At 46.7% G+C, this 21,979-nt stretch overlaps 1 protein-coding gene across 1 annotated transcript; it reads right to left on the bottom strand.

Moving 5' to 3' along the window:
- Positions 1-700: 700 nt before the first annotated feature.
- Positions 701-21,760, bottom strand: pdzrn4 (PDZ domain containing ring finger 4). The gene is made up of 9 exons (XM_068755185.1): positions 21,692-21,760; positions 8,616-8,878; positions 8,276-8,378; positions 5,634-5,732; positions 3,970-4,032; positions 2,798-2,899; positions 2,518-2,634; positions 1,354-2,412; positions 701-1,273 (listed from the first exon to the last, which is right to left on the bottom strand). The coding sequence occupies exons 1-9, from the start codon at positions 21,758-21,760 to the stop codon at positions 701-703; spliced, it is 2,448 nt and encodes an 815-aa protein (XP_068611286.1).
- Positions 21,761-21,979: the final 219 nt, after the last annotated feature.

Here is a 21,979-nt window from a genome sequence, read left to right as displayed (position 1 = left end):
GGAGCGTCAAAATCAATTTACAATAAATAGAATTAATGGTAAACAATATGAATATGAGTCTATATAACACATTAAACAGAATTCACACGCATTTGTGTTTGCAGTAATGGATCTGCCTCGAGAGCTGCTTGTTGAAGTTTGAATTAACCAGGTGTTCAACCACTTAGACTAGCAAGTTGGGAGAAAACCGTAAAAAAAAAGGAACTTTCAAGTCTTATAAATTCAGTGATCAGAACTTTATAGTGGCAGTACAATGAATGTATCCATGCTGACCTCAAAGGTTTGGCGATATGAGCTTAAATAGGAAATTACAATAAAATGTTTACAGTACATTGACATTCAGTGTAGAAAATTCCTTACAAAAATGTTTACAAAAGGTGAAAAATATCGCATTTCCCCCATTATATAAAAAAAAATGACACCAAATCGTTTCGCAATGAAACAACAGTGGAGAGTCTGGAGACACAATACATGACATTCATGAAGTTACTGTGCTGGTTCTTCACTTTTCCATGCGGATACGTTTGAATTATCTGCTTCCACTAACAGTTCAGTACCACAATCCAATGTAAAAGCAGGCTTTTAATGGCTGAGGTTTTTTTTTTTTTTTAATGATATAGTCAATGTGTTCTTGAGTTGCTTCAGGTTTGCTACAGAAGTTCTCAGGCTAGCTGGTGTTCTGCAGCACGCGACGCATCGGCTAGACGGTTGTGACGGATAGGAAGGCGTTATGGACTTTTGAACCCTCTGGGACTCTTGCCCCATGGCTCATCAGCTCTTGGATGGTCATCCAGTTGTCAAATATCTTTTTGTTTCGTTTCTTCATCATTTTTTTGTGACTCAGCTCCAAGATATTGATCTCCTTCCTGCCCTCGGCTCCGCTTGTCGGCCCCTCCCTCAGACACTCGAGGCGACTTTTTTGCATGAACTCCCTCCTCTTCCTTTGTTCCCTGGCCCGTGCCAAGTGCTGCTTCCTCTCCTCTTTGCTCCAGTAGCGGCCCATCTTCATCTCGCTCATAGCGTCGTCATCTGTGGTCATCCCGCCGCTCCTCTCTTCTCGAATCCTCAGCGCCCGCTCCCTCAGGATGCGGTCGCGAGCGGGCCTCCGGGCCACGTAGCGTGTGCCGTCGGCACGAACTTTGACCTTCCACTCGAGACGAGGTTCTCCGGGTCGTCCGCTCCTTTGCGCAGGATCTCGACAGACGCTGAGCAGACTCAACTGGCTCTGGGAATACTCCAGGGATGAGTGCTGCCCAAGCAGCTGCATGTAGCTCTGCAACAAAGAAAACATGTTAGCAACACTCGTTGTCTATCAGCATTGAGGCTGACATGTTGCTTTTAGGCCAGATTTACCTGAAGTTGCCTGGATCCTCCCTGTCCATGATAGGGGGTTGTCTGATATGAAGAACCATAAGGAAGCCCCCTCCTGGAATCTTTGGATCTTCCTTTCTTTTCACACCTCTCATCATCTGCAGGCAAGGCGGGGTCTGACTCAGACCGGGAAGGGTTGCTCTGGTCTGGGCTACTGGAGATAACGGGACTTGGGTCTGTTGGTCTGTTGCAACTTGGTGTACTCTGTGCCTTGGGGATAGGAATGGGACTGGAGGGCGTGCAGGAAGCCAGTCTGAGGTTTTTCTGGTTGGTGATACTGATGTGTCTTTGCAGGGAATGATCAGGTGACCTCTCTACGCCTATTGGTGTCGACCGAGCACTCTCTGCTGTGTTGTAGGCACTGGAGCTATCTTTCTCTCGGAACTTATCGCCGTCTGACCTCTCTGGATATTCGTGGATGTCGGCTAACCTGCCTAGTCGCTTGTCTCTTTCTTTGGGGCTCCATGCTGTTGAGGGTTTGGGCTGTGAAGCGTCCAGTGGATGCTTCTGGCGGAGCTGATGCGCCTGCATGATGCTCTGGCATTCAAGTTCAATGTTTTGTAGTTCCTCGTTTAACATCCTCAACTCTTGCTCTACTCCAGTCTCTGCTCCAACATCGTCTACGTCATCATCATCGCCTCCTCCTTGCTCAGTAAGACTACACTCTATGCTGTGTCGAATGGAGTACACCCCGCATTCGCCTCCATTACGGATTTGACACTTGAGCTCCAACAGTTGCTGGAAGCGATTCTCTAAGCCTAAGATCCCACCTCCACCATTGCGATGGCTGGCTACCCCTTCACGGCCTAGACATTTGGATAATGTCCGAGGACCTTGGGCGTCTTGTTGCACAACAGTTTCTCGTCTTGTGTATGGATGCTCTGCTCGCCATCGGTCCCTCAGGCAGTAGGTTGGGGTACTCCTGCGGAGTCTAGCCAGAAGTGGTTGGTGCTCCGGACTGTCTGTACTGCGTCCAAACCCGCTGTCCTGGTTATTGGAGGAGCAGGTGGCTGTGTCTGTCATCTCCTCTTCAGCCTGATGCTGGTGTATGAAAAAAGATAATTAGTCCATATTGGAGAATGCCCTAAATATATATAGATTCATCCTTCAACCTCTTTAACGAACGTTTCTGTTTCTTCTGCTCACCTCATCTCGCCTATCACTGTTGCGTTCCCTCTGCTTCCTCCTCTCTTCCAGAATCTCCATCTTCAGCTTCTCCACAAGTTCCTGTTGCTCCTCATCGAGCCATACCTCCTCTTCCAGCTGAAATCACAACATCTTGTCAAAAACGCTGCCACTTTCTTTCTCTTTCTGTGGAATCTCTACACAGTCTGACAGTTTGAAAGAAAGGAAAAGCCACTTAGCATCCTGCTATTGTTTAACATGGCATTGGCTGTCGTGGTATTGTAGATTCCTGTATGTCTACCTGGATTTCTGGTCTTGTCACCAGCAGTAAGATGTTCCTTGTTTCTTCACTTGACAGCAAGGCAACTGCTTTCTCTCGGTCTTGCACTTCACAGCCATTAATCTGAAAGTCAGAGACAAGTAAAGAACGTCACATTAAGAAGAACATACCTCCAGAGAGCCCAAACGACATGCCCCAAAAATCTGGACTTTTATCGGAATCGTTTTCTGTCTGACTGGCCTGAATGTTTGCAAGACAAGTGATTACTCTCTTGCACCCATCCTGCCCTTCTGTCTTATTCTTCCTTCCTTTCTGTTGTCGAATTCACAATCCTGAAATGCCCGGGTATCTTACGCACCCAGTAAAGGTGGCGAGTGTCTCGTCTGACCACACGAGAATCTGCTCCCGCCACACATCCAGAGACACAATTAAGTGCTCTTTGACAGGTGGCGTTCATCTTTCCCTCACGAGAGTAATGGGGCTGTCAGAAGAAGATAATAGGGCCAGGAGAACAGAAGGCCCTGCATCCCACAATCATTCACATTACTCCGACACAGAAACACTTTTGTGAGAGAATGGAGATGATCAAGCGTGTTGCAGTCTGCGATAAATACGATGGCACATTGTCGTGCGGACCAGAAACAAGATGCGATATAATGTATTACATTTGAAATTAATTTGGAATTTTCAAACATCTTTTTGAGGAGAAATTCAATTTGGATGCATGCATGTACTCTGCAATATGAGGTAAGAAAAAAATGTCGTCTCCTATTCGGAAAAGATGCACGCATGGCCGTAGACTCACTTTCAAAGGTTATTTCCTTCCCTTTGAACACAAACATACTCCTCTGTGATACAATAACCCCGCCTTTCAGGGAAACCCAGAACAGAGCCCTGTCAGGTCTGTGAGCCATCAACACAATTTTACAGTGTGGTGTTGCTCTGCAGATTTAAATTGGCCCTCGGGGGCAGAAACAACTGACCAGGAGGAGGGCAATGAGTGCAGACGGTGTTGCTAGATTTATCGTGTTACAAACGCGTATTGAGTTGTGGATGAGGGGCTGGGATTGGATTAGTTTTTACTTCCTTTTTGGTTGATTATGTTAAATATATCACCCAGTTAATATCAGGAATACTAAGGGAGAGGTTTTAGAACTCCTGAGAATCCCTGATTGGCATGTACAAATACACACCTGCAGTATTCGATCTCCTTCCTTGATGCGTCCGTCTCTGGCTGCTATGCTGTTCGGTTCCACCTGCACAAAAGATCATGACAATTACAACACAATTAAAGTACCGGCTTCCCGCTGCTCTGTGCTTGGATCAGAACCTTATAGTCTGGTACTGATTTGTATTTGTGCTCGAAGGTTGTCAAACATGTGAGTCCATGATGTGCTGCTGTGGTGGGTTTTTGTATTATGTTTTTTCTTACCGTAGTCTATTTTTACTGCACAACCCTGTAGCATAGCGCTGTAGTTTTGCATTTTATTCTTTGTCATTATTTTAGGTTTCATGTTGCACGATTGCACCGAGAGAGAAAAATCCAAGTTTGTGAATCCCTTCACTGACAATGGCAAATAAATAAATTCTGATGACATCATGCATTAGAGCAGATATAAATGAATGATGAAGGGAAGTTTAGGGCGAAGAAATACAAAAAAAAAGTCAAGAGTTTGCCGCACAGCCGTGATCCTATTTTAACTGAATGGAAAAAAAATGCCTCCCAGTGGGTAAACAACAACAACAACGTCCTTCGTAAGCTTTGTTCTTGCATTGAAGATCAAGAAGCGCAGCTGCAGTGCAAGTGGAGGGAAAACAAATCTGAGAAGCGACTTGAGGAAAACGACACACTTCTGCGAACAGTCACCTACATTTTAATGAGGGGAAATTAGCATTTTATTCTTTATATCACACACAAAAATAGCTTCATTCTCTCAGCGGGCGAGCGAGCCATTTCATGATCCTTTGAGGTTCAGCATGGTGCCGGTGTTGTCTGGTTTAGGAAGAAGAAAAAGCAAGATACTCTGCTTCCCAGTTTGAAAGGAGCCTAAGATAGTACGGTTAATATCCTTTCTAATTCTTCTAACAGGTGGTACCTTTCACACCCCCTTGCTTTCTTTTGTGCAAGATTGCAATTGAAGGCACACCTGCAATCAAGCAAACCATTGTTCTCATTCAGTGTGTCGCCTTTTAGTCGCCATGGTACCTTATAATTCAATAATTTGTTTTCATTTTGCAATTTATTGAAAATGTAAAGTATAATCAGTGTCAATGCCTTTGCTATGGGGGGGGGGGGGGGGGTACATTAAATGGATGATGTATCATTTCACTTAGAGGAAGGAAATGGTTGTCACTCACAGCTAATTAAAACCTTCAATTAAAACATGTTAAAGGGGGAGGAAAGCTGGGAATGGCAGAATGGGAATCACATTTCAAACTCCACTTCCTCTTTGTCCATGCGTGGCTCATTTTTAGTCGATAATTCGTCTTTTTTCTTTTTCTTCCTCTAGTCATTTTGATTATTTCATGCTTCAGGATATAAAAATGGAAATTGAAATGGCATTTCATGCTGTGTTCTAATAAATTCTTGCTCCGGAGGAAGCTGGTAATGGGGGCACTGTTTGATTGAACAAACAGGCAGCATTGTCTTTATCAGACTTCATCAGGAAGCACTTGGTTATACTCCAGTGGTTCTTCAGCGTGCAGCATTTTATCTTATGCAACAATAAATATCTATTTTGGAGCAGATAATTGCATGAAGGGTAAAAGCATTAACTGTCAAATCCTAAAAAGAAAGCGGCTAAGCGGTGCGAGGTTACATTCATTCACTGCGAGAGGCGACAGAGACGGCCCCCACCTGGCTGACATAGATACCGGTGTCCTCCTCATCGTCCGTCCTGTAGCACAGCGTCAACCCGAGCTTCTCCTGGCTGTTCTGGCGACACAACTCCACCTCCTGTTACAACACGGAAAAATAAAATAAAGTATGCATTCAGCGAGGTGACTTTGTGAAAGAAGGGGGTTGGGATAAAGAAGGGTGATCCAAGAATTAAGCCCTGGTCTGGTCTGTTTTTTTTTTGGCTGTCATGGGAAACCACAAAAGCAGATTGACAGGGGAAGTAATTAATTTCTGTGGCATTTAACCCCCTGTGCCGACAGGCCTGACCTTCAAAGGTCGGAAAGGTTGTGTTTGGAGTTTAGAATGCAGTAACACCGTACGTCATGCTTCCCAGGCGTTTAGCCCGAATTTATACAACCACTGACAGAGAATTAACAGCTACACGCCGTCACGCCTTCATGTCAGTGCAAATTGGTTGATATTTTGGATTTTGCTGGAGTGCTGGGGTTGGGCATTAAGGTATGAATCCAATCAGTGCATGTCCCAGATGTACAGAGCTGTGGTGGCTTCATTAGCAATGATTGGATCCTAATGTATCCCGCTGTGGAGTTTGAATTATGGCGCGGCGATGATTTCGCACGGGTTATAATGCGTTGTGACAAATGATGGGATTCATCATCTTAATTTAATTCGGCTGAGTGTTTCCCCAATTTTCAGCAGTAGGGCTCACATTCACCGCATGCCTCCGAGGCACGTGAAAAATGAAGATGTATGACAGGTGGTGGCGGCTTATCTGCTAATATTTAAATTTCATATGCTTAGGTTGTTTCGGTGAAAATCTATTACAGACATGCCGAATGAACATTAACCCCTCCTTTCAGCTGTCGGAATTTAAGTCTTTACAGTGTAATGATTGTAATTTAATTTGAATATCATATTCCAAATGGAAAACCTGCATTTTGAATGAGTCCGTCTTTGACTGGTCTCCATTTAATCTGGCTCTTAAATGCAGCAGTTGGCATGTGGGGATAGCGTGATTCCGCTACATGCTAATCTGTTTCTATACGGTACTCTATTTTATGCACCCTTGCAATCCAATCAATCGATAAAAATCGGCCTTCAACATGAATCCTCAATTACGGCATATATATTTTTGGCAAATAGCTAGCTGGCCGCTATTCAGAATTGATTTTGCAGAGATTAGCTATTCATGACCGAAATGGGTTGCAACTGTTGCGTGAACACCTCGGATAGTCCTAGCAGTAGATTAAGTAACCTGGGGATTGGTAGTGGGAATTCTTCCTCTGTGAACTTTACTTTCGATCCTCATTTTCTACTGTCTGCTACTCCCTCCACTGATATATCAATATTACCGCTGGGTATGACCAGTAGACGTAGCAGGAGCATTATGACAGCGGGAGTACCCATGTGGACAGCGAGTTGGAAGCGAAGCTAAACCTGTCAGAGGCAATGTCCCTGGGAGTGGCAGCCCTGTTCCGTTTCATCCGAGAGGAAACCATTCACGTTTCAGTTAGGTACACATGGATGGACAGAGGTAAGGGAGGACGGCGGATTCGGGATGTATGCGTCTGGGAGTGGGGGTTTAACCGAGAGTGTGTGTGCGACCTTATCCCGATGCTACCTCCATTACAAGCCCCCCCGCTCCCACCCTCGACAAGCTGACACACACTGAGGGCCCTTTGATCCAGATAACGCTGTGAGGTAAGGCCACAGCTGGCAGCGGAGGAATCCTAACGACCCACAGTGCAGTTCACTGAACCAGGAAGTGCCTATTAAGCCGGACGGGGACCGCTCACTGTCGGAAGCATCACCCATCAATTCCACCTAGCAAGACCTCGAGGTCCACTCCCAGGACTGGCGTGATGCATTTCTGACAGTGGAGACATTGACTTTGCCCGACATGGACACGAAAGACTGTCCTCTGTCGATAACAAGATTTGGATTCAACAAGGAAGTCGTTCCTTGAAGGGTTTTATTTTGGTGAGATTGCTAAAAGAATGGCCTTTTTTCGTCTTTGCTGCGGCGCACAAAACGAACCCGAAGAGAAGCTGCTCTTCTCACAAGGGGAAGCCAATTTCCTTGTATTACTGGAGTAGACAATTTTCCTTGCATTGTTCCGGGACTAGTGAGGACCATACCTCAGGGCTAGGGTTATTATTTCCGAGGACGCGACGGTCGCCTCGTATCCGGCGACATCAATAGCAAAAATTAAGTCTATTCAATGGAGTTGAATAGCCTGCACACAAATATCTTTACAATTCAGCATTTTGAGCACAGGTATTGTGCTGTTCATCCCCCCGCGGCTTCATACAATATGAGACACATTAATCTTCATGTCACTATCAAGCTCCTCTTCAGCCGAGGACATCGAGCACCAATTATTATTATTTTTAAATGGCAAAATAAAAGCACCACGGAAAGGCCGATGAAGTGTCCAAGTGTTTCACTCCCGAGCAAAATCTTTACTGAGAATTTCATTATTTGAGTGTTTTATGCCTTTTTGAGCGACAGCAGTCCACAAATGAAATGAGAAGTGGAGGTGTGGCAAAGAAAACACCGCTTCACAATCGGCATCCAAAATGCTTGGATATCAAATGTTGAGTTCCGCTCACAGAAGAGGAAAAGATGCCAATCCATACCTCGTACTCGTACTCTTCGGCTCTCTCCACCTCTGCCGGGGTGCTCGACAGGTACTCTGGACATTCGTAGAACTCGTGCTCCATGGTATGGATGGAGTGGCAACTGAAAAGACAAAAAGAGGAAGAGCGGTTATCATAAAGCTCATCAAAATATAATCGTGTCTTGTTGTTGTCTGCTTGAATAATCATAAATGTACCCTACTTTTATTTTATAAATTAAGATTAAGTAGACATCGAGGGTAGCCGCAGAATGGGCCCAGTATCAGAACGCCTGCTCCACCAGCCCATTGGCTAATAACTCTCTGCTACCTTTCAGTAGATGCAATAGTCTTGCCCTCACCTGTCAGACAAAAGGAAGGGGCAGATATCGGGGACGGGGGGCGTGGCGGGCCGAAGCTTCGCCAACGCCATGATGTGTTCAAAGGTAATGTCCGTTTGCGTGCAAACATCCGCCACGCACGCATCGTCCAGCGCGCCGCTGTGGCTCCGTGCGACGGCGGCCGCGGGGGTTCGCCGGAGAACCTGGGCGACGATGGGGTCTCTCTTGATGGCCTCCACCACCGCCTCCTCATGGTCGGCCTTGGCAAAGTCACGTGCGTTCACCTGGGAGAGAAGACACCAAATCACCATGGCGTTTATTGACGTCCTGCCTCTCAGAACTGAAGAGACCTTGAGCACTTGCTAAAGATCGCGGTGCCTTTTTTTCCAAACCTCATTTACCCAAGGATGACCTGGAAGACATGTAGGCTCCTCTCAGGAACAACCTGCTTCACATTCACACCTGGGAGCCTCACACCTTTACACCTTCTCCACCAAATAGCTTCCACTGAAGCAACTAGGAGTTAAAGGCTTTCATTAAGGGCACTTTGGCAGTAATTCTTGATGGAAGGGAGCACATTACACAGCCCCTCCCCTCTTTATTTTTACCTGCACAGTACGCCTTCCCATCGGTTACAGACATTTTAACTGCTGTCCAGCAGTTCACGATTTGCGTTTCCCTCACCTTTAGGCTACCTCCAGATTTATAGAGACCCTAATCATACTTTATTGCAGCATTTGCTGAAGGAGAACATTTCTTTAAAGGAGGTCATTTATTTCAAGTCTTGCACTGATATCACTCCGGCTCAAATGCTTCATTTACATCCGCCGTCCTACCGCCGAACCCATTAGATGCACACGCAATAATAACGCTGACTTAAGCAGATACGGAGCAGAGTGGGGAAGCGCGGCGTCGGTGGGTGTGGGTCCGGTGGGGGGGGGAGGATCGGTATGGGCAAACAGAATCTACTTTGTTTGCAAGATCATGAAAGGATGTGTCACAAGGGACTCCGTCAAGAGTTCGTGCCATCCGGACAGCTGTGGAGAATTCACACACTCAGTCTGCATGTGCAGCCTCAACACGATTCTCAACCCAATTAGTTTAGCTTCTGTTTGTCAAGTTCATTTGTAGCCCGTCACATCCTGAAATCGATCGCTGGCATTGATTTTGCGTGTCTGAGAGCGTAACCGTGTTTGGCAAGTCAAATTGATGTCGGTTTAGAAGTTTGAAGAGCTAATTCTAAGAAATATTCTTTATATTTTCAGCAAATTAAACACTGTATATATTTACCTCCGCCAAGACGGAGGTTATGAAATCACTGCCGTCTTTCTGTACTGTTTGTGCGTAACTCAAAAAGTACCAGATGAAATAAAACCTGAAGATGGGTCTTAGATCCCATCAAATTTTAAGAGCGATCCGGATACATTAAAACTCCATTTATTGATTCAAAAGTCGACTCCGGTTCACTTTTACTTTTTATGGTTGGTGTATAAAGATACAAAGAACTATCTAGAACCTTCTGATGATCCAGATCACCTTGTGGATGGTGTAAATCCAATTAAGAGGGGAATGAGCTGCTTGGTGGAGGTCTGTGCTCTCCGAGTGCTTTTCTAGTTATTTTTGTAATGCCGCTACAGGCTTTGCTCGGGTGTGTAAACAAATATATCATTACTTTGCAACCACAATGTATTTCCGAACACCTTTATTAGCGAAGTGTTGCAGCTTTCGGTGCCCATCAGTCTGCATTCCACCACCAACTGCTGCAGCGGTGGCAGATTTAACGACGTGCTTCCGCGCTCCTCCGCAAACATAAACCTAATTTTATCGGCGCCTTTTAAAATATGCTCGTGACAGAAAAAGTACGAAGGAAGTTCCACAACATTTTTAAGTTGTAACGGGGTCCAGATGGACGCATTAATCTCGAATTAGAGCGAGGCAATAAGCGATCGTGCAGACCTGTTAGAGCGCTTACCTGCTGTTGTTCCTGGATTCAGTCTGGCTGTTGATGAGCTAACTGGGGGGCTGATTAATAGCCGGCAGATGCGACAAAGGCCGGGGTAATGACTCTGAATGCGCACGGGTTTTATGTGTCTATGTACATGCTGGTGTGCGGAACACATATGTCTTAAATTTACAAAGCATTATGGATAATTAAGCCACAAATGAGGGAGATAAAGAGGAGCGGACAAGTCGGAGAAGGTAAATTTAGTCATATTGCGTGATCTCCATCTAAGGGGGTTGAGCATAGGTGTTCTGTCTTTACTTGGGTGTGTACGTGTGCAGATTCCATCAATATCAAACAGTAATTCCATTTTGATTACAAGTTCCGTCTCTCATTACTCGACTGTGATCCTGTGACCAGGCCGACGGACAGACGATATATAATAAGCTCCTTATATTGTTCGACGTGAAGGAACAACACAAATAGCCTCAGCTGACGGGTCTACCCAACGTGGCGCGGCCTTCATATAGCTCTCAAGTTAAAGGTTACCGTTGCCAATAAAAAAAATGTTTTATTCCCAGCAGCCCCACACCAAAGCTCCTTGTCTGTCCGAACACTCCTCCTAAAGATCAAGGTTCAAAGTGCTGCAGTTTGGGACGGCAGAATACGCACGCACTTCTGTGCTTTTGTTTCGGCTTTGCGCTGAGCAGCAGCAGTGTGTCGTTACCGATCGATCGGGACGGCCTTTAGATGTCTTGGGAAGGGGTTGAAGGTATTGCAGCGAAAGAAAGCAGACACAATGTGTTGTAATCAGTTAGCCGCTAAATGTGTTTTCCAAGTTTGTATTCAAGCATTGGCGATAAGAAAAGCCAAAGATAAGTGTGTGTGTGTGTGTGTGCGCAGATGAAGGGTTGTGTTCGCCGTGAGATAAGAGCGTGATGGAAACCACTCAAGCTCGCAGCTAAATCTGACAGATACGCCGTCATTGTGAGGCGTTGCACACGAGCCACATGCACAAACGTGACATCAGCTCGCAGATTTAAAGCAGCGCTTCAAAGCGGTTATTTACATTAAGCGTGTTTGACTCAATCTGGGGCTTTAATTCATAAAAGGCCCAGATTCTTTTTTTTTTTACTCAAGCTGAATACAAGTCAGATTGTTTTTACATTCATAGAAAGCGCGTGATGTTCAGGCGCCGTTCCGTGCTCCAATAAGCTGCGTCTTCCTCCTTCCTGCGCGGAGATGATTCAAGAGGCCGCTCTCTTGTGGCGAGGGCTCGGTGTCGTAAATGTCTCATTTCAATAATAAAAGTCTCTGACATGTAATATCACCTTGTGCAGCGGAGGCAAAGGAGACGAAGGTTTCATAAATTTGACTGGCAGGCTGTGCAACTGGTGGATCAGGCTCAGTCGGCCGAATCCCATTGACCTTTGCCCTGTACAGGATGAGAATACCGCCTTTCTATCAGCGCATGCCTCATCAGGACCCGGGGCAAGCCGGCAGAGCAGGATGGAAGCGGTTGAAATAAATCCCCCCCCCCCCCCCATTGTTTGCTTCCAAATCTAATCTTTCGGAAACTTTCTACCACATTATCAGCTGATAGTCCAGATGTAGATCTCCTTTGGATGAGGCACTTTTGAGATTACCTATCTAAAAGTAACTTATGTAAAATGAGATTCATTCGGATCTATATTTGGACAATGCACTGATCACAGGAAATCAATCTCAGCCATTTAACGCTGTTGTAGTTGATCCGAGTTGATCTTCCTTTCTGGTTTAACGTCTGTCTTTTTTCGTGGAAATCTTCACTTTTCCTCCCACAGAAGTGAAAACGAGCACGAGAAGAGACATTTGTTCGTGCATAAGCATGAATCTGTGTCAAAATACCAAACTCTGACCTCAGAAATTATTTGATTTAATGGATTTACTCGTGGAAAAGCCAAGCCCTGACTCCGCTTTAAAAGTAGACGTGGAGTTAGAGAGATTTCACCTCTCTTCTGCAGTATATATATATATATATATATATTTGCCAGAGTTGTTTGTCTTTTTAAATCAGCGACTGTTCATTATGCATTGTGATGCTCTGCTGTTTTACATTTCTGCATCGCTCCAATTAATCAAAGTGACAAGGTATTTAATGAGAGGCAATTAGAGTGTTAACCAAAATGCAAATCAGACGTAGAGCGAGCGAGGAAGAGGACGTGATTGTGATGGTGGCGGCGGCGGCGGCAGCTAAGTGTGTGTGTTTGTCATAAGCTAGGAGTTCAAGGAGATTCTCCTCACTGCTCTTATTAGGACACTTACTCATGCAGTCGAGTTCAGGCGTTTCCGACTATGTTCATGTGCTCGTCTGCACTCGTGATGCGTATATGTTCACGCCTGCGATTTGGGCGTACGAGTTGTAATGAGTGTCCTTCACCTTTTTCCCACTGACACGAGTTCCCCCCCCCACACACACAACAGGCAAAAGCAGCCAATTAGTTCTGCACGGAGGAGCAACGAATGACAACATGAAAAGTGGATTAAAGAGCTGCTGTCAGGGTGGATGCTAAGCAGCACGCTCGGGTCAGTCCCTTCTACGGAGGGAGGGAATCTGTGCGGTAGATTAGGCCGTTTCCTTGAGATGCTCTCCGCAGGCTTGGCATGTTTTGGCTGTTAGATCTTAACGTCACAGGGGGGAGTTAAAAGTTAGAGCTGCATGGACGTTTAGAAGTGGAGCATGCGGCGAGTTAAAGTAGCCTTGCATCGTCCTGCCACTCGATTCGAGAAGCATCTGCAGCATGAACAGGATCGGGGTTTTTTGCAGCCCTGTAGATGATCAAATCCTATTACGTCTCTGCGGAGGGCTGAAAAGCAAGATTATTTCACGCATCCCCCCCAGAATCACTTCAGCAGATCTTCATAATAGCCCGAGTCCCATTTTTGCACCGCTGCGGCACAGATCCCCAATAAAACCGGAGGCGGGACCAGGCTTCTCATATTTTGTGTTTTATGAACTGTTCAACAGGAGTTTGCCACATAAAATTAACGTTGAGGAATCTCGGTAATGTCCTGTAGACTTTAAATGTGAACTGTCTAATTATCGACGCCACGCTTGAAGTCCCGATTCTCATTTCTTTTAGGGTGATTAAAACACAAATCACTAGTGTGGCAAGTTTATCATCACAACGGCCCAACACGTAATAGTTTGGGTTTATGGGAGTGGCGAGCAAAGTTCATGAACTCCCTAACTAGATCCAGTAAAATGACTTTAAAAAAAACAAACCCTCAAGACATACAGCCTGTATCACGCTGCCTGGTTTAATCCTCAGGTTTATTCAAAGTCGACCGCAGCATATTCATATTTGCTCACAAATGACTGACGGATGTTTTTTTCCGGTCTGGTGGGCTCGTGCAGCACGGCGGGGCCAACGTGACTGTATTTAACTAATAGGCTCGGCGCCATCGATGGCACGGGCTGCGACGAACGGCATCAACAAGACACTCATTACACTCCACATCCGAGCAAGCCCGCCACAATTACCGCGACCCACGAGTGAGCATTCAGCCCCGCCGTCACACGCTTGTTCCGCCCGCGCCATGCCGCCAATGCATAAATTAGCCTTCTTTAGTCACATTGGTGTGTGTGGGGGGGGTTGAGAATTAGCCAAACTTCTTTAATGACAAATCAATAGAAGTCACTTTCCTTTTCCCCGTGCATGCATCTGCCCGGGAAAGCTTTGGCATCCGGGGGGGATGAGCTAAATGTACCTTTTTAACACGTATGCTTGAATGTGTGTGTGTGTGTGTGTGTGTGCGTGCGACTGGCTAATGTACTTTGCCTTCGACGTGGCCCGACTCTATTGTTGCGCCGTGTCCTCCCCACAGTCATTAGATTGCCATTAATCTCCCGCCTGTCATTAAAACAACAGCCAGTGAGCCGAGCTGAACAATGCCGCGGCGCTTCCTCGGGCCCCTTGACACATACTAGCAATGAGTTTGAATTAGGCTCTCGGGGGTCACCGATTAGACCCTCATAATTCATCCAGATGGCCGGGTTCACAAAGAGGTTATGTGTTATTTGTCTATAAGGGGAGCGCTGAACACATTCTGCGTCCAAGATCATAATTCTTGTACTAGATGTGGCTCAGACTGGTGATCCTTCATTGTATTATTTTTCAGCAAATCCCTTTAGGCTAAGAGCTTTTTTTTTTCAGTGTGTAAGGAGTTGTCTGTTGTCTGCAGTAAATGTCTTTTAGTTAATGTTTCAGAAAGTTTTCAGTCATCTTTTAATGTTTATTTGGATTTATATAGAATTTTTCATGGAAGTTAGCATCAAAAAAGTACAATCTGCCCATTCGGGGGCCGTTTTAAGTTGCTGTTTCCCTATCTTCCTCGTTGCGGATCTAAACATCCACAGCGCCGTGGGTAACACGTACCAGTATGACTGTTGTGTTGTGGCGGTGACACAACAGACGCACCCCAGTAATCAGCCGGACGGAGACGGCGGGGTGGCCGGGACCCTGCAAATGCTGGCTGAATATGAAATCTAAAATTAGCATAGCATCTTATTACCGGACGCATTTTTCACACTCATAAATTTGTAACAGAAAAACATTCCCAAATTCATGAATTTGTTTATTATGAATATTTTACTTTAAGATGAAAAAGAAAAGTGACCCTGGCTCATCTACAGTAGTTTCACCATTAACTTCTGGGATTATGCTAAATTTTATGAAAACACTTTAGCACAGATTTAGTTCAAGGCAAAAAGAACCGGGATCCGGTTGCGGGGACATAATTAGCAAAACATGCTAAAGCTTGAAAAGCGAAAACATTTTACTGGGAAGCAGGAAGATGAAACATTTATGTGCTGCTTTTTGCATAAAATTAAATCTTTTTTTTTTTTTTAAAGTAGCCTAGAGTGTGAGCTGTGAAGATCCGACCCCCCCCCCCCCCACCCGAACCTTCGCCTTCTTCATTTTCAAGTGATGCGTGTTTATGCTCACTGGAAGCACCTAAACCATTAGCATTATTCATAACAGGCAGCTTCCCCGCCCCGCCCCGCCCCGCCCCGTGGTAGAGAAGAAGATCGCCTCAGACTACGCCGAGTGTGAGCGTGAAAGAAGAGCGCTTGGTCGGTTGGTTGAATGAGAAACACATGGTGGTGCAATTTAGCCCTTATTCAACTCGTCTCAATTAAGACTCCGAGTGAAAAATGACTGAATGAATGGCTAATCACGTTCCCCTCTGTCGTATCAGTCGGTTGATGATTAACGAGTGTTTTACAAAAGATCTTTATAAGTTTGACACAAACTATTGTCGATAAAAATGATCGGGCATTAAAGCGGACTACATTTTTGGGATGCAATTTACCTGGGGTCAATTGTGGCTTCTTCCAAACCAGATTACACAATTCATCTAACCTGAAGGCGCAAACAAGCGATGTCAGATTGCGTTGTTAGTTTTCGCCACCTGCTCCTGCTGTGATCTCTGGATTCCCAGGGATAATTCCAGACCTAATTAGATTTAAAGAAATGGCAGAGGAGAACAGAATACATGTCCCCCCCCCCCCCATCGGAACAAAGACCCATCCTCAGGGCATTTCCCATATCAACATGATCCCCCCCCACGCTGCCGTGCAGATGGTTTAGTGTCATTCTATCTGTAACTGGATTCAATGCCAGCCTCTGAGTGGGCCTAATGACTCCTCAACGCAAGCTGGTTAAGTGGGAATCCAACACCAGCACCCGGCTGTAACCCGATCTCCCTTTAGACCACCTGGACCCAGGATCCGCCCTGTAGGTTTCATTTGGCAGCGGGTGTGCCAAAAAAAAAAAAAAAAGCATGAAGCTTTGTCGCTCTTTTTTTTATTCGTCTTCGACAATGTCTTTAAAGCAGATGTTATGATGGCTGTTGCAGGAAAAAATATCTGCGATGTTACAAGCAACATGCTGCAAGCAGAGCCGGAGTCGTAACAAATACCCCCCCCCCCCCGCTTCACCTGATGGAGAATTTCTTCGCAGCGGGAAAAAGGTGCATGGAAGGGAGAAGAGTTTCTTTTTATAGCATAACAGACATTTGGTCTCAGATGAGTACGGCACCTTCGCTGCCAAGGAAACCCATCAAAAGATCTGACTGAGAAAGATTATGCTAATCTGAGAGACGTTGGAGCCTTTCAAGTCTCAGAAGTTGTGTTTTTAGCATTTCCTCCCTGCTTGGGCTAAATATCCAGGGGAGCTTTTTCTTTTCGCGTGTGCACGTTTCTATGTCGTGCTGCAGCAAATGCCTGCAACATATCCATAAAGGCTCCAGATGGTCGAACCTGAGTGAGCATAGCCTGCGACACGCGGCCATACCTAAGGCACTCGCTGCAGAATGCACGCCGAACTGAGAATGTGGTGACGTCTGACAGACAGATTGTCACTCGCTCGTCTTTCCTGTGTGGAGTTTCTGCACCTTTCGAGGGTGAGGTCATGCCAGAGTGTATTAATGAGCGAGATGAAAAACGAGCAGGGAGACAGACGGGAGCAGCGGAATGGAACGGATCTGAAACAATGTCAAAGTGACTGGTGATGGAGGGGGGGGAGGAGGAGGAGGGACGACGTTTTGGGAAGGGCAACATCAACAAGCGGAGAGTGAGGATATTTAAGGAATCACCGGTAGTCCCGTCTTCCCTCTGATCGAGGATCCGTCACTGTGCCACATTCTCCCTATTTCACAACTACTTCTTCTTCTTTTTTACTCCGCTACCTTCCCACCCCCCACCCGCCTCCTATCAACTTGGCCCGCTGGCGCGTATGCTAATCAGCTAGAGGCTGATAACAACCGATAAGCCCTCTTGTCAGGTGCTAAGAGCCCTGAATGGCATTTATACGCGGTTGTAAAGAAGGAAAGCGCGTCCTGAAGCTGATGAACGGTTGTACCTCTTGTGTGGTACATGAATGCAAACAGTAGTGACATATCTGCCTCTGACGTGGCTGTTAAGCCGTGTGTATGTGTGTGCGCATGCATCCAGCCGGCATCCTTTGCCTTGTCTGGGGGGGGGGGGGGGGGGGGAAGTGTGAGCGCCGCCCTCGCCCACAGAACGGGCTTTCATCCTCTCCTTATCGGAGCCAACGCAGGGGGAGATTGTTGGCTGGTGAAGCGAAACGGTGGCAGTTCCCCCCGCTTCACGCCAGACCATGCAGTCTTACCCTGACTTTGTGACACCCCCCCCCCCCCCCTACCACCACCACCCATCCAACACACAAAAACAGCCAGAAGGTGATCTGTGCATCTGCAAGTAAAGAAAGTTTACATTTTTTAAATGTTTCACTACAGCATGGGGAAAATAAAGCACGGCACACTAAGTAAAGTACAGACATACAAAAGCATTCGAGAAGCTGAAGGGTGCTGCACTTTGGGGTAGTTGTCCGGTTGCCAAAATATGTCATTTTGTTTGCTGACAGCAATACAGGCCTGCCACGTTTTTAGTCTGAGTGTGTTTGCGTGCGGGCGAGAGGGACCTGTCAAGTTGAATTACACTCTCAGGTGGAAAGGCCAGACCCGCTGACCCGCACGGGCGAGAAAGACGACTTTGTTTGTCTGAAAAATAGATGGAAAAAGATGGAAAGGTCGTTTGAGTCCAGCACTTTCTGAGAGAGGCTGAAAGAGCCCATCAGAGAAAGACGGAACAGAGTTCTGGAGCGCTGTTGTGCTGTCTGAGAAGTCAGCGGATGAATCATCCCTTCATCCTGGGCACATTTTATGACCTCAAAGCCTCATCCTGAAGTGAGGCACGGGAGCAGAAGATTAGAGTAATCGCCATCGCCAGGATCCCGGACTTCTATCGTACAGCTTTTTCTGCTTCTTTTCACGCCGGTTGAGAAAAACCCCTCCTGCGTCCTCTCCGGTCAAGGCGGCCGAAGCCCCAGCGTGTTTCACAGCCCTGTCTGAACGAACCCCGGTCCAGGTCTGAGGTGGGCCATATGGAGGCGACGGCTGGTGTGGGTCTGACCACAGCTTCCCCTGCTCAGTGTGGCGCCCTCTGGCTGGGTGAGGCAGCGTCCGTCTAGCCCCCTTCATGCTGTCCAGCAGGCTGGACATGTGGCAAGCGCATCTGCCTCCCGAGACCAGGACCGCGTCAAAGGTTGGACCGGGTCACGAAGAAATGAAGCGGGTCTTTCGATACGAAACATAAAGACAGGCTTCTTTTTTTTTTTAAGGATAAATAAAGCAGTGAGGAGCTGATTTCATGGGGGGGGGGGGGGGGGGGCGCTGTTGTATACCGTAATGTGTGACACAATAAATCTGAATTTATTTCAACTGAAAAGACCAGACATGTGTCCTCGGAAGGTCCGGAGGCCAGAAGCTGTTGGACAATTTTAAGGCAGCCTAGAGCGAAATACAAGGAATGGCGCTCGCTGCTGTTATAATGGCTCCCTGTGGTGTGAGTGTGCAAGAGACGCACACACACAAAATCACAAACCAATCGTTGAATGTAAATGGTCTGACCAGAGTCGTAAATCTCTCGGCGGCTGCCGGGCAGCCGGGGTCAGGCAGCCAGCCGTGCTGTCAGGATGCTGCAGCTCTGGGAACAGAGACAGCCGCTGCCGGCGAGGAGGCGGTCAAGTTGAAATGCGTTTGTTTGGGGGGTGGGGGGGTCACCTGACATTAGAATTATTGACCACCATCTTGAATTGGCGTTAAAGAGCGCCCGACTGCAGCGCTGTTCACTTCCCGTTAATTCCATTGTTCTAAAATTGACTGCAATTCACCTAGAGGGCGCTAGTGAGTCCTCAATGAATAACCAAAGGGCTAAATAAAAATGTTTTTTCACCTACTTCAATACTAAAATTGCCAAAATGTCATCTTATTTGGTACCAATACAGTATTGATTATATGTTAGAAATGTAATGAAAACGTATTGATGTCCTTTAATTTTTAATCAAGGCAATGTAGCATTATGCTAATGCATGCTAATTAGGTTAGTTTTCCTTGGAATCTGTAGAAGTTTTTGAAATGAAATTCTTTTAACATCCAAAGGAGGGCCTTGAATTTTGACAATCTATTCTAAATCTAGAATAGATTCAACAGCAGCGATATTATTTTACCATGAATGTTGAAGCCAACTACGGCTACAGCATTCCCCCCCCCCCCAATGCAGGAGCCCTGAATGGACAATCGATCAATCAATCAACCATAGCATCGCCAAGTCCCACAAATTAATAGCACTAGACCTGAAGAGGATTTACCAGACAACGGAAAACAATAACACTATTAGAATCTGCAGCGTAGTCCGTGCCAAAAATCTGAGAGCGGGGAGGAACAGATTGCTCAATGGGAGAAAGACACGGGGAAGGAGACGCTAATGAAGGTTAGGAAGGAGGAGAGAGTGGGAAAATAGAACAAACAAATGATTAAAGGAAAAAGAGGGATAGTCGAGAGTCTCTCCGGATTTGCAGAATCCCCTCAGTGATGCGTTTTAGGGCAAAGTCACACTGGCACACTTATTGTGAGCGCTTTCTTTCTTTCTTTCCTCCTTCCTTCCTTCCACACTAACGAGAACTGTTGGTGTCTGCTGCAGCTTCTAACCGTGGTCTCTCTCTCTCTCTCTCTCTCTCTCTCTCTCTCTCTCTCTCTCTCTCTCTCTATTCTTGGACATCTGTCACAGAGCCAGGACACCGACAGCGCGAAGTACGATGGGAAGAAACCGTTTTTATGTTTGCTTCCAAACAGCAAACAACGCGCCTCCGTTTATGTTTGTCCAAATGAGCATCACCTGAGACGAAGCATTTTAGTTCAAGACAACGTAAGCCGACAGAATAGATCCCGCCCACAGCTGGCGGCCCGCCTCTTCATTGAAGGAAAGCTGCTAAGAAATGCCGTCACAATGCTCAAGTCTGTGAGGTAAACATGTAGCTGGAGCTAGGTATGTTAGCATCCAGGCAAGGAGCTAAGCAGCAAATGGGCTTGTGTACACCTGTCTGTCTGTCTGCAGCTGTAACTTAACACTTTAAAGGTGTTGGCAGGTGGCTTTTGTTACCTTTGGGCACAGCCAGGTTAGCCGTTTCCCATTTCCAGGCCTGGTGTCAACCTACTGACTCAAGCTGCATTGTTTTTACAGCAAGGATGTGAGAACAGAGTCAATTTATGAAATAAAAAAAGGCTGTCAAGATGCCAATTATCTTTAAGTGGCGGAATCGGTTCGAATCGCTCCTTAAGTCAAAATGCTACGAGGTTCTCGGGTTTTCCTTGAACTGGCAGATTCCCACCCGCTGTCTCATCAAGGCGTTCAGTCAGACGGGGTGACGGGTTCGAGCAGCAAAGGAAGGTTGAGTGGAGCTAATGCATTTCTTATATTCAGAACTGTGAGCAGCAAAACTCCACCGACTAAGTATTCCTGCAGCGTTTGCATTTCTCACACTGTACAGTCTCTCTCTGTACTCCCTGTGAGCGTGGAAGATACTGAATGATGAATGAATCCTCGCCGCCGCCGCCACCGGCATCCTCCGTACTCCCCGCAACAACACAGCAGCACGTGTTTCCTCGCAATCGCATACGACCACACGTCCCCGCCGGAAGAAACATCCGGCTCGCGGGCCGGTCTTTGATTCAAGCGTTGCCGTTTTACAGCAGGAGGCGTCATTTTACAGGTGTGTTTACCGCCTCCTATCGAAACGACGCATTCCAGCCCAGGACAGGGCAGGATGACACATTCAACCACAGGACGCCCGTTTGTTCAGAAATAATAATAATGATCATAATGAAGGAGAGGAAATAAAGGAGTCCGCGTGGAACAGAGGGGGACGAGTCGGCCGGCTGGTCTTTGAACCGCAGGCAGCGATGTGATGAATTCCCCTGAAGCCAGCGGGAGAAAGAGCTGAACTTGTTCTCACATCTCCTGCTGCTGAGGAGAAATAACTAGCTCCTCTCGCTTTGATGGAAGGAGGCACGCACGCACACACACACACACACACACACACTGGCTCTGCCATTCTACTTGTCCCTCCACCGTTTCCTGTTCCCTTCCCAGTCTGTCTTCCTCAATCCGACTCTGACTTCGCTCCACTTTTTACAACCCATTCAAACCAAAAACACGCTGCAGCTCTCACCGATGCCTCCTTCGTCATTAAGCATCCCAATCCTGACAGCTCCCGCCATCCCGCCGCCTCCCTCCCCAAGCGTCTCTTACCTGTGCAATCTCATACAGCAGTTTGTAATGTTCCTCCCGTTTCTGCAAAGTGCACAAATTGCAGCCCATTCTAGTTGTCAGGGAAACAGTGCCGAGTGCCCGCCGGGGTGTGTGCGCTGTCTGCGGCGTGCCTGAGCTTCCCCCCCTTGGGGCAAAACACACTCGGGGCTACTCTTCCTCGACTCGCCTCGGTCTCATCCGAGAATCCTCAGAGATCCCGGCTCTTTGCTCCGAGGGCGGAGAACGCACGCATCACACCGCCCACGGCTGACGTCGTTCCTTCAGAGT

The sequence above is a fragment of the Brachionichthys hirsutus genome, chromosome 22, assembly GCF_040956055.1.
Source record: "Brachionichthys hirsutus isolate HB-005 chromosome 22, CSIRO-AGI_Bhir_v1, whole genome shotgun sequence".
NCBI classification, from domain to species: domain Eukaryota; kingdom Metazoa; phylum Chordata; class Actinopteri; order Lophiiformes; family Brachionichthyidae; genus Brachionichthys; species Brachionichthys hirsutus.
The sequence above is the reverse complement of the archived record's forward strand: the minus strand, read 5'-3'. Positions and strand labels throughout refer to the sequence as shown.

What these genes read in the sequence shown, in the direction of transcription:
- pdzrn4 (XM_068755185.1), bottom strand. Translation starts at nt 21,760, where the DNA reads ATGGGCTGCAATTTGTGCACTTTGCAGAAACGGGAGGAACATTACAAA. An exon ending in CCGGTATCTATGTCAGCCAG is followed by an intron (nt 4,033 to 5,633) that starts GTGGGGGCCGTC and finishes TCTTTTGTGCAG; the next exon opens with GTGGAACCGAACAGCATAGC. An exon ending in ACAGTGATAGGCGAGATGAG is followed by an intron (nt 2,413 to 2,517) that starts GTGAGCAGAAGA and finishes TTCATACACCAG; the next exon opens with CATCAGGCTGAAGAGGAGAT.